Source organism: Chenopodium quinoa, unplaced genomic scaffold (assembly GCF_001683475.1).
Source record: "Chenopodium quinoa cultivar QQ74 unplaced genomic scaffold, ASM168347v1, whole genome shotgun sequence".
In the NCBI taxonomy this organism is placed as follows: domain Eukaryota; kingdom Viridiplantae; phylum Streptophyta; class Magnoliopsida; order Caryophyllales; family Amaranthaceae; genus Chenopodium; species Chenopodium quinoa.
The window spans coordinates 3,077,026-3,088,756 of NW_018743021.1; the positions used below are offsets into that span (position 1 = coordinate 3,077,026).

General features: G+C 36.8%; 2 protein-coding genes across 2 annotated transcripts; both read right to left on the bottom strand.

Moving 5' to 3' along the window:
• Positions 1-497: 497 nt before the first annotated feature.
• On the bottom strand, positions 498-1,506 carry LOC110730056 (putative inactive gamma-glutamyltranspeptidase 4). The gene is made up of 4 exons (XM_021909833.1): positions 1,334-1,506; positions 959-1,223; positions 729-866; positions 498-617 (listed from the first exon to the last, which is right to left on the bottom strand). The coding sequence occupies exons 1-4, from the start codon at positions 1,489-1,491 to the stop codon at positions 498-500; spliced, it is 681 nt and encodes a 226-aa protein (XP_021765525.1). The 5' UTR covers positions 1,492-1,506.
• A 5,810-nt stretch (positions 1,507-7,316) lies between these two features.
• LOC110730057 (protein ANTI-SILENCING 1-like) lies at positions 7,317-10,486 on the bottom strand. The gene is made up of 8 exons (XM_021909834.1): positions 10,358-10,486; positions 10,180-10,248; positions 9,661-9,739; positions 9,477-9,567; positions 8,270-8,375; positions 8,024-8,140; positions 7,867-7,933; positions 7,317-7,643 (listed from the first exon to the last, which is right to left on the bottom strand). Exons 1-7 carry the CDS (start codon positions 10,484-10,486, stop codon positions 7,883-7,885), a joined length of 642 nt encoding a protein of 213 aa, XP_021765526.1. The 3' UTR covers positions 7,317-7,643; positions 7,867-7,882.
• Between the last annotated feature and the right edge of the window lie 1,245 nt (positions 10,487-11,731).

The following is an 11,731-nucleotide window of genomic DNA, read 5'->3' on the forward strand; positions in this document are numbered from 1 at the left end:
TTTGAAAAGAAAAAAAAATTGCAGCATGGTCTACTTCTGTTCATCAGAGGTAGTGCTATTTCTCATATTAGTAGCCTTGATAATTATACTATCCATGGTCCCTTTGGTAAAAGAGTAACCCTGCACGTGTAAATTCAAGTTCGTGCAAAAACGAGGGTATCAAACAGCTATAACAAACAAAGAACAAGGAAGCTTTTACTCCTCTGCAGGACATGAAATCAGTCTGTCTCGGCTTAAGGTATATTCTGCTTTCTTCTACATGAACCATTTTTCAGTCTGAAACTACTATGCTTATATACTTGCATTTTTTTTGGCATACATACTTACCAATAGCTATATTGAACTTATAATGCTTTAAATGCATGCCCTCTCTAATGATACAAATCAGACACTGTTATATACGTGCTGCCTATATCAGTAATATCTTATTTGCTAACTATGGACTAATGGTTCATGTTTGTGACCCCTCTTCTCGAAGCTGGCAGATTGCTCTAATTTCAATAGGTTGCAGTTTGTGACCCCTCTTCTCCAAGAAAGTCCTCCTTCCTATGGGGAAGTTCAATGTGCTCCCCGTCAATCACAATCACATTCTCATATAGGACTACATTCGGAATTAGCTGCAGAACATCAATTTTCACTTAAGAGGTTGGCCATTGCAATTCAGTAAAAATTATACACATTATTTTGGATTCAATCAGTTGTTGCAAGGAAAAAGAGAAAAATAAAACCTTATGGTAGACTCTTTCATTTTGGACAGCAGTGAGAGGATCCATTCCCAAAACAAAATGGTTTAGGAAAACCTGGGTTACTGCTGGAATTATGTTCATCCCACCACTACCACCTATAACTCCTGCCAGTTGATCATCCTGTCAATTAACCAAAATAGGAAACATGATCAAACTTCTCAAAAGACAATAAGGGTAGAGAATATTAATTTAATGTTTTCCTTTTATCTTACCTTGAGAATAATGAGGGGAGTCATCGAAGACAAGGGTCGTTTTCCTGGTTGTATAAAATTTGCAGGATCAGGAGGAGGACTGTCAGGACTTACTTCTGCAGGAGTTGAAAAATCACCCATTTCGTTATGTAACACGATCCCAGTAGAAGGGGATAACACCCCGCCTCCAAATGGATAGTTGACTGTTGTTGTTACTGACACTGCATTTCTCTCTGCATCAACGATGTAGAAATGACTCGTTCCATTATCTTGTAGCTGACTCCACCTACATAATTCAAGCATTTGGTAAATTTTACTGTAAAACCTTCCCACTTTAATTTCCTTTCCCTTTATCAGTCTATCTTAAGGTAGTTAATGAATCCTTCCTTTATATACCTGCTCAGGTAATATTCAGGAGGGAAAGTTGTGTTATCATATATCTTATGCCAAATTTCCTTCGCAAAAGATGTGGAAGTCATGTCGGACATATACTTGGTAATATTAACATAAGCAGGATCACCAAAGTTCATTCTGACAGCAAACATATGTTTCATTTGCTAACTGATGCTAAGACCTTATAAATACATGTTTACAATAGACACAAACATTACTTTGTTAGCTACATTACAATTTCATTACATGATTAGATGTGGCATAGACAACATTAGTCATTCTCCTAAACCACTTATCAATATCAACCAAGTATACAACATAGCAAATTGTAGTCATAAGCAATAAACAACAAATTCAACAGAAAAAACACAAAAAATTTATTAAAAAAACCGGAAGAAACTCAAGCATTATATATATACTTCATGTCTTGATACATTATTTAATTACAACTACGGGTGGGACTTCGGTCTGGCAGTTCGGTTTGACCTCAGTTTGAAACGGTTTCGGTTTGAAACGGTTCGGGTTAAAACGGTTTCATTTAGACGGCGGGTCGGTTCAGTTCGGTTTTGATTAGTCACAGGTCGGTTCGGTTTCGGTTTATTTTTGTACGATTTAAATTCGGTTCGGGTCATAAACGGTTCGGTTTATAAACAGTTCGGGTCATAATCAGATCGGTTAGAAACGGGTTGCTTCAGGGGCGGATTTACTCGGGTCAATGCCGGTTCGGTTTTTAAACGGTTCGGTTAATAATCGGGTCGGTTTGAAACAGGTCGGTTCAGGGGCGGGTTTACCCGGGTCAATGCCCGTTCGGTTTATAAACGGTTTGGGTCATGATCTGACCGGTTTGAAACGGATCGGTTCAGGGGCGGTTTTACCGGGTCAACGTCGGTCCGGGTTCATATCGGTTCGGGTCATGAACGGATTATTTTAAAATGGGTCGGTTCAGGGACGGGTTTACCCGGGTTAATGCTAGTTCGATTCATATCGGTTCGGTTTATACTCGGTTTGGTGCTAAAATCGTTCGGGTTAGTTTGGTAATCGGTTAAATTGGATCGGGTTGAAATCGAGTTCTAAAAAGTGGTTTCGACCAGTTAGCGCGTTTTGTTTTATATCAAGTTGGGACTAGTATTTCCATTTCATTAGCGGGTCGGCATAGGTTGGTGAAAAAAATAATGGATCGAGTAGAAATTGGGTTTTAAGAGATTTTTGACCGGTTAGCTATTTTCGTTTTATATAAAGTTGGGACTTCGTCACTTTATTTTCAGACATCGGATTATATACAATTACACAAATCTTCATTTATTCAATTATTCTATATCATGTTAATATGTTATGTTTCAAGTTTGGTTATACTCTTGTTGTTGTTTATTCGATATTATCATATTAGTCTATTACAAATTTATAATGTATTAATGTATTATTGTTTCATTATTAAATATATATTATTAGGTTATTAGCTTCTTGTTGGATTGTTTTAGATATCGTGTCATGACCATGTTTTGATGAGTTGCTACTTTGAATACGATAAATCGATTCAGATATCAGATTATATAGAATTACAGAAATTCTCATTCATTCTATATCATGTTAATGTGTTATGTTTCAAATTTGGTTATAGTCTTGTTGTTGTTTATTAAATATTAGTCTATTACAAATTTATAAGGTATTAATGTATTATTGTTTCATTATCAAATATTATCAGGCTATCAGCTTCTTGTTTTAAAGATCGCGTCATAACCATGATTTGATGAATTGGTACTTTGAATACGATAAATCGATAATTGATATTGTAATAAACTAATAATTTAATGTTACGGAACTATATTTGGATGTTTAATTAAAATCACGATTATTCAATTTCCCATTAGTCTAATAAAGTAATAATTGACAATTGTTTGTAACTATTCCATAATTTTGGTGTTAAAGTTATATTGCTGAATTACTTTGTTGTCTTACCCTCTCTAATCACCTTTTAAGATTACGTGCCTACAAGGCTGCAACATATATATGTTGCAACTTGCAAGTTAAAGAAAACGGGTGGGGAAGTAGAAGTATTCAATTAGATCGATCATCAACTGTTTTAAGTTTTAATAATCAGATACATTTATCGATTATCTATACATACCAATGATAGTATGACACCAATCGTACCATACATTATTATTTATTACATATACTGATATACATATAACTAATATACATTAAATATGTCATATTGAATCAATTCCAATTTCCAAACATTTGTGTTTCTTACAATTTATAAGTTACATAAAGTTAAGAGTACAGTAGTGTTTTTATTAGTACGTAGCTATGAATAAAAAAAAAATATTATCCAAATCCATTATCCCATGATCCGTGTCACCGTCTTATATTAAATATCAGCCATTGATTTGCATGTCATCTAACGACCTATCATCGCACACATTCCAATTCACGATCCGTGTGTTTTCTTTTCCACCAATCAGATCACTCTTACCATCGTCTCTTTAGTACTCTTTTTGATTTCTCTCTCGTTTTCTTAATCCTCTTCTGTAATATTATCAATTTTTTGAAGCCATGGCTGCTAATATGCCCACTGCTCTCTCGTTTTCTCTCTCATCTCCTCTTCCTTCTTCCTTTCTTCTTCTTCCTTCTTCTCCCTTCTTCCGTCTATGTTCTCCTTTCTTCCATCTCGTTTCTCCGTCTCCGTCCACCGGCACCACGCACGACGGTTTTTATGGTCAAATTCGACCACGAAACTCTAGATCTAGTTGTTTCATGATCGAATTTGGCCTTTTAAAACCAAATTCGAGGCCAAATTCAGGATTAATATATAAGGTGTTTTCGTTCTTCCTTTTTTTATTTTCTGTTTTTCTTTTTAATTTTTTTTCAAGTTGTGGGCAACGGAGGGGGCCGAGTTAAGGTGGGTGCGGCGGCGGTTAGACTGGGTTCGGGTGGGTGGGGAGGGAGGATTTTTCGAGGGAGGGAGGGAGTTTTATGGTGGGTGAGCAATTAGAGTGGGTTGGGGGGTTTCGAGGATGTTGGGTTTCGTGGGGGTGGGTGGGGTGGGGTTACGGTGGGTTTGGGTTTTTTTTCGATTTTTTTGTATGGGGTGGGGTGGGGTGTGTTACGGCGACGGTGGTGGGTGTGGTTGGGGTTGGGTCTGGTTTTTTTTTTTTTTTTTTTTTTTTTTTTTTTTTTTACAGTGACGGTGGTGGGTGGGGTGGGGTGGGGTTTGTTAAGGGGGTGGGGTGGAGTACGTTACGGTGATGGTGGTAGGTGGGGTGGGGTATGGGTCTGGGTTTTTATTATTTACGGTGACGGTGGTGGATGGGGTGGGGTAAGGTTTGGGTCTGGGTTTTTTTATTTATGGTGGGTGGTGGGGTGGGGTGGGGTGGGTTACGGTAATTATGGTGGGTGCGGGGGTGGTGTTAGGGTGGGTCTGGGTTGACGTTGGTGGGGTGGGGGTGGGTTACGGTAACGGTGGTGGGGTGGGGGTGGGTTACGGTAACGGTGGTGGGTGGGGGGTAGTGTTAGGGTGGGTCTGGGGTGACGGCGGGGGTGGTGTTAGGGTGGGTTACGGTGGTGGGTGGGTGGAGGGTGGTTGGATTGGGTGGGTGGCCAAATTTTTTCATTTTTTATTTAATTTATAACTCCTAATTTAGTTATACAAGAATATAATTTTAATTTTATAATAGCAAAAAAATTTACAAATTTAAATCAATAATTATATGTAAAAAAAATTGTACTGTTAAATTACATTAAACATCAAATATATTTCGTGGAATTCTAACAAATTGTTAAAGGCTGTAAATAGTTCAATTTGAATGGAACGGGTTGTAAACGGTTCGGTTTAAATAGTTTGTAATCGGATCGGTTTAAACGGGTTGCGGTTTGAAAATAGTTCGGTTTAAACGGTTTAATGGGTTATAACAGTTCGGTTTAAACGGTTAGCGGGTTGTAAATGGTTCGATTTAAACGGTTTTTTCCTACGGTTTAAACGGTTTCGGTTTATAAACGGTTCGGTTTAATTAGTTAGCGGGTTAACATTAATCGGTTCAAACGGTTTCGGTTTATAAACGGTTTGGTTTGTTATTGGTTTACGGTTCGTAACGGGTTAACATTAATTGGTTCGGTTCGGTTTCGGTTTGACATTATACGGTTCAATTCGGTTTTCGGTTTAAAATTAGCGGGTTATAAACGGTTCGGTCCGTGATGGTTCGGTTCGGTAACGGACGGTTTTACGGTTCGGTTTGAAAAGTCCCACCCCTAATTACAACTTAGCAGACTATCTTTATACCTACAGATACCCCCATCATCCTACCATAATAGTTTGCTTCTTAAATCTAATACCAAAAGAACCCTAAATATAAGGCCCTACCTACATATTATCACTTCATTAGAACCACAAAAAATAACCTTACAAAAGCCAATAAACACTACAAAAGCAAAAGCCACTATTCTACCAGCCAATTACGGACTTCTCCTTCTATACATGTCAGAATCTTCACTTGATTCCTGATCTCCACCATAATAATTGCCAGAATCAGAATCAAAACCACTATCATTAGCAGCGTCAGAGTAGTCACTGCGATCAGGACCACTATCTGATTCAAGTAGTCCAGATGATTCCGGGACATAATCTTCGTCATCTTCATTATATGAGTCAGAAATCAAAGCACTTTCTAACTCTACACCACTCTCATGGTCTTCCTCAGTCTCGTCCTCTTCACCACTATCACGATCTTCCTCGGTCTTGTCCTCTCCAGCAGGCTCAGCTACTATCTGAATTTCATCTTTGTCATGCTCACTGTCAATTTCAATAACAATCACTTTCAATTGCCGCTCATCTTGTTCCACTTCCCGCTTCCTCTTATTGATGTGTTCGCCTTCTTGCGCCTTCCCCTTTCTGTTTCGTCTCCCTTGTTGTAGTACTTAAAGGTGCCTGTTCATTTTCTCTTTAACATCCGCACAGTAAGAAAGGAAACTAGCAATGTTTTCATCTTCTGACTTATTTGAGTTCGGCTTCCAGACAGGTGGTGTAAATCCTTTACCGGAGCTAGCAGTACTATCCACACTCCCCATTTCCTTCAACCAAAACAAAGACCCAGTGAAGAAGGAACAAAAAGCAGAAGCTGAACAGAACAGAACAGTAACGCTTAATATTTGACCCTCCCAAAAAAATATAGCCTGTATTATATACCCACAGTCAAACGTCCCTTTTCATATTCCACTAATAGACATAATTAGCTATAAATGCAATCACCAGAAAATCTAACAATAGAATGTCCCTTTTCATATAGTACTTTCTTTTTAGCATGATATCTAACCACACGTGTACTAAATACGGTTAGAAGCTTTCTCTTGTCTATTTTAGACACGCTATAATTCTAACACAACAAATCCTTGCGTAAAATCGGAAACGTATCATTTAGATATACATAAATAGCAAACATACCCGTAATTTTAAAATTTGTTACTCGATACAACATTCACAATAGGAACACTAACACTAATGAATAAAATTATGTACTACACAATTATATTGTTTCCCCCTAATACCGCAAGAGGTATTTGTTATCTCATACTGTAAAAGAACCACGAATATCGCAATTGCAATACAACTCAACGAATATTGCTTATCTTGCCGTCGGGGGGCACGCGCACTCCAACGACTAGTCTATTACAAATTTACAATGGTACATATCTAATCCTGTTCGATTAAGATTTTGTTTTTTCCCAACAATGGCCAACCAGCACTTTTCAGCCTCAACGCACCAGTCTCAAAGCTTCTGTTCATTAGTAGATTTATAAGCATAGAACCTGTTAATAATATTTCGGCTCTAGTGAAAACCGGCAAGATTTCATCGTTTGAGTTCTTGACATCAAACCAAACACAGCGAATCCTGCCACCAAACGATGCTTCCTTATGGTACAGCTACTGATCAGTTGGGGAAAGAAGGGGGGGGGGAAAGAGAAATTTGCTAGAAAGCAACTTGAAGCCATATGCAACAAAACAGTGTCAGCCACAAAATGGTAAACATTGCAAAGACTAAGTTTCTTTATATACAAAGTATATACTCCTAAGATATATGTACATATACACCAGGCATCACAGCAGTAGCAACCTGCAAAAAATGTAGTCATACAAAAAACAAGGGAAGAACTCCCTCTGTTCTTGGAAGTTGCTGAGCCGAACATTCCCCAAAATCATTACATCATCATATACACTGAAGAGCAAAATTCATCCATCATGATTAGCATTTTAACTTTCATATCCCTTGCCGAAGCAGCACACTAGGACCTCTAGCATGGACTCCTAATCCAGAAATTTCTGTAGTACACACCGATTATGAAAACATGGAAATTGTCAGACCACCCTTATTTAAAAGAAGGAAATGAAGGGAAAAAATGAAAAGAAAAGAAAAGAAATGAACAATTTTAAACAGGAAGGGCATAACAGGAGAGATATATAGACCAACAACGAACTACTTAATGCTTGAGCTTTTAAAATTCACTTGTTTGATTCTAAAACAGTAGAAATATCAAGTTATTACCAATACAGTGATTTGATCACTTTGACTGCAGCTTCGTCTTCAAACTTTCAATTTCTTCTATTTGTTTCTACAGATAGGGAAACAGACAAATTTGAGGAAATGATCACAAATATTCTTCTTGGAAAAAAAAAAAAATCACTTTACAGATGCATGTAACCTTATGCAATGTATTCCACCACGCGTTCGATCTCTCTTGAAGCATTCGCCAATCTAGTGCCATCTCATACTCAAGGTTGTTAGGTTGAGAAGTATGAGAAGTAGAAACTGCTTCTCTCTGATAGAAAAAGTCAGAAACATCAATATAGAGAAGACTAGGCAACTTCAAAGTAGGAAACAAAAGCAAGATGCTAATAAAAGTACTACAAGACGAAGCCAAAAACATAAACCAGCAAATTAACGTTACCAATTCTCGTGACATTTGGTTTCTAAGCTTATCAATGACCAGATGCCCAGGAAATGAAGACTTCTTTCCAAAGAAGGTTAGAACTTTAAAGACACCTACAAGAGCCCTGAAAGCATATGTAAGTTACGCTCTGAACAAATAGTAAAGATTTATAGATTCATATAGCATGGAAAGGGGTTCCCTTAAAAACTCATCAAGATTATATTCATGAAAATATTGGCAAGCTACAAAATAACAGAAAAAGGCTTCTCTTGGAAACAACAAAACTCCCCTTAAAATCTCTTGGACATCCACCGATACTTAATTTCTAACCTCGCATATATCATAGCACAAGAAATACTACATTCAACAAAAAGTCATCACAGAAAAGGTAATTCCCCAACAAGACAATAACCCATCTACACCTCCCAAGTCCCAAAAGAGAGGATTCTAGGCTTTGACAAAATCATTAACCAAATAATTCAATTTCACAACACATTGGAGTATGGACTACTTCTGGTGCAAGCACAGTAAATTAGACTAAAAAAAAAAGGCCAAGGACCATGAAGCAGATGAAGAAGCTTCTTCTCCAAGATCTGGGAACAAGATATTGACCTCACTGCCTGGAAATGATGTCCTGAAAAGAATTTCCACCATTTATTTGCAAAACTAAACAACCAAGACATACTGCACAATACACAAAGAAAAAGGAACGTACCAATTCTTGAATAGAAATAAGTTAAATAGCAGCACATTTAACAATTAACCCCTAAGATAGGACAGTTGAGCATGTCTTATGAGTATTTATCTCACTTCCAGGCTACACAGACGTCTACAGATTCAAACAATCATTCAGTTTCACCACTTAACTGCCAGAAAAAGGCTCATTGGTGTCTGGCCCAACTCATTATACCCATTCCCTATTTACAACAGCAGTAAACAGCGGCTCGGAACCTTGCCTACAGATATCAACTTTAGAATTGGAAGTGGAGGATGAAGTTCAATGAAAGATGATCTTGCACGATGTATCAAAGTTGCAATCACATTCATGCACATAATAATCAAAGATCTAGCACAATGTATCTAAGAAGTTACAATCACAGGCACAGTTATGAATGATTAATAAAACACCCTTTTTCCCTTCTCAACTCTACCCCTCTCCTCTCCCACCCCACCTACCATAGCAAGCAAGAACACACACACACACACAATATATAGTTGCACAAACCTTCCATTAGGGAGAATTAAGCACTCCTCATCAAGCTTCCTAACAATCTTCTTTGCAGCTTCCGGAGTTTTAAAAATAGCAAAAGCTTGTCCTACAAGCAGGATATTCAACATAACTCAACATCATAACAAACTAAAGATTTAAGGTTATGTAAAAAAATTCTTAGTAGTATAGGGTGACTTGCCAGAATGTGGGCTAGATAAGGCAGTATGAGGCACCATTTTTGCTGTGCAACCGTATCCAAGACCATGCCATACTATGTTCTGACATAAAATGCAGGCATTCCCAATATTAAAGGTATGCTCCAGAAACAGACAAATTCAAGCAAAATATTATCCTGCAGCCAATTTTCTTTCTTCTTTATTTGTGCTGGCGTGTGTTTTGGGCATGGAAGAGCAATAAATCAACACTACATAAATAGCTCAACAAGAAGGATCAACTTTTGTATGTGCAGGGAAGAAAAAGAAAATAGGTTCCATAACTCTAGGTAGATCACTTCTCGAATCTCATGACTATAAAGCATGCACGTGATTTTATTTCTTTTAGCGAGGTCTTTCATTAATCCTGAATCCTGATAAGTTTCAATTTCCAATCACATATGTATAGAAATCCAAAAATGGATATGCAACACAAAAAGCAAAATAAAATGACAAGACCACATTGTTTATAAAATCAACCATTTAAAAAAAAAAAAAAAGCAGACCTTTAGAGACATTAACAGTAAAGACTGAAACAGAAAATATTGGTTATTACAACATGCTTGGAATTTATCCTAGAGCTCATTGACAAGAAGACAAACTTAAACTTGTTACAGAAGCCAAATACATAAACAAACACATTACTCCTTATTTAATAAATAATAAAATCCAAAAGGTCATTACCTCAACTTCGTGTGAGGTGTATGTGGGATCCAAATTCAAGAGCAGAACAAGAGTTTTCCGATCATGGGCTTCCTTCATTCTTTCTTCCCAAGGCTGGAACACATGTTTCGTAAACTCGTTGGAAGGCATTTAAAATAAATAACCTCATTCAAAATAATAATAAAAAGTTTAATTGAGCTTCCTTGGTGTAAAAATAAAGAGCTTGTTTCCACTAAAAGTCTAAAAATGACTAAAAGTCTAAAAAAAAAAAAAAGCATGTTAAGTCCTATATGCTCTCTAAGAGTCATCATCTTCAGTTTGTAATATTTTTTACAAGTTCATTTATTTCTCTACAAATTTAATTCAGGTATATTTTTAATATTTATAAAAGGGACACTTAACACATCGATCAAGAAAGGATTGATCTACATTCATGCATACATTGGCTATCTTAGGCTTTGTTTAATTCACCTTATTTTTGCTTACATGATCTGAACTTATTTTTTCCTAATCTAATCTAACTGTCTAATTTGAGTAAAATTGGACCTTATGTGTACGCTAATCTACAAGGAAAATAAATATCAATTGAATTTATTGTTGGTTTGTTGTATTCTCTTTGTTTAGGTTAGGCTTTGTTGGTGTACTTGAGGGCTTGCCCTGATCCTGCTTTAAATTTAGTTTATTAGTAATATATTCTTACTTGCTTACCAAAAATTTTAAGAAAATAATAAAAATGATTAGCATTACATAACTCACATATCAAATCTTCAAATAAATGCCTCAAATAGTATAGGAGATATTCTAGTGTATCTAGGATATTATATTATTGTGATATTATTGTGCATATCTTAGGAAATATATCTTGTGAAAAGATATGATAGAATATTGAGGATATTATTATCCTAAGTGTTATATATTCATGTATTGTGACCATTGTTATGAGAAGGAATACAGAAAGTATTTTGATGAATTGTGCTAGATTTAACATGGTATCAAGAGCCTAGTTAAGGTCTAAATTTTTTTTTTACGTACGTTCGATTTCCATAATTGATGTACGATAGTCTGTGAGCAGGTTTTTTTCTTGTTCAATTTTTTTGGTTTTTGTTCGTTTAGTGTTCTGTTTTCTTACCTCTGCTACGTCGTGACTGATGACGGGTGGTGCTGGCGGCTCTGGTGGTGACGGTGGGAAAACTAAGGTGGACATGACTTATCACCTAGGTTCGAGTGATGGACCCGGGAATGTTATCACTCCGATACAACTTCGGGGTGAAAACTACAATGAGTGGGCGAGGGCTATTCGTACCTCGTTGAAGGCTAAACGTAAGTATGGTTTTGTTGATGGAAGTATCAAGAAACCTACTGATAAAGAGAAATTGGAGGATTGGGAGGCTATTC

Bases quoted from the DNA above. Each gene is read 5' to 3' on its own strand.
- LOC110730056 (XM_021909833.1), bottom strand. From the start codon at position 1,491: ATGAAACATATGTTTGCTGTCAGAATGAACTTTGGTGATCCTGCTTAT. The intron at 1,224-1,333 runs GTATATAAAGGA...TGAATTATGTAG, and splicing joins CCTGAATATTACCTGAGCAG to GTGGAGTCAGCTACAAGATA. The intron at 867-958 runs GTAAGATAAAAG...GTTAATTGACAG, and splicing joins CTCCCCTCATTATTCTCAAG to GATGATCAACTGGCAGGAGT.
- LOC110730057 (XM_021909834.1), bottom strand. From the start codon at position 10,486: ATGCCTTCCAACGAGTTTACGAAACATGTGTTCCAGCCTTGGGAAGAA. The intron at 10,249-10,357 runs GTAATGACCTTT...AATGAGCTCTAG, and splicing joins ACACCTCACACGAAGTTGAG to GATAAATTCCAAGCATGTTG. The intron at 8,376-9,476 runs GTTTGTGCAACT...ATATGCTTTCAG, and splicing joins TTAATTCTCCCTAATGGAAG to GGCTCTTGTAGGTGTCTTTA.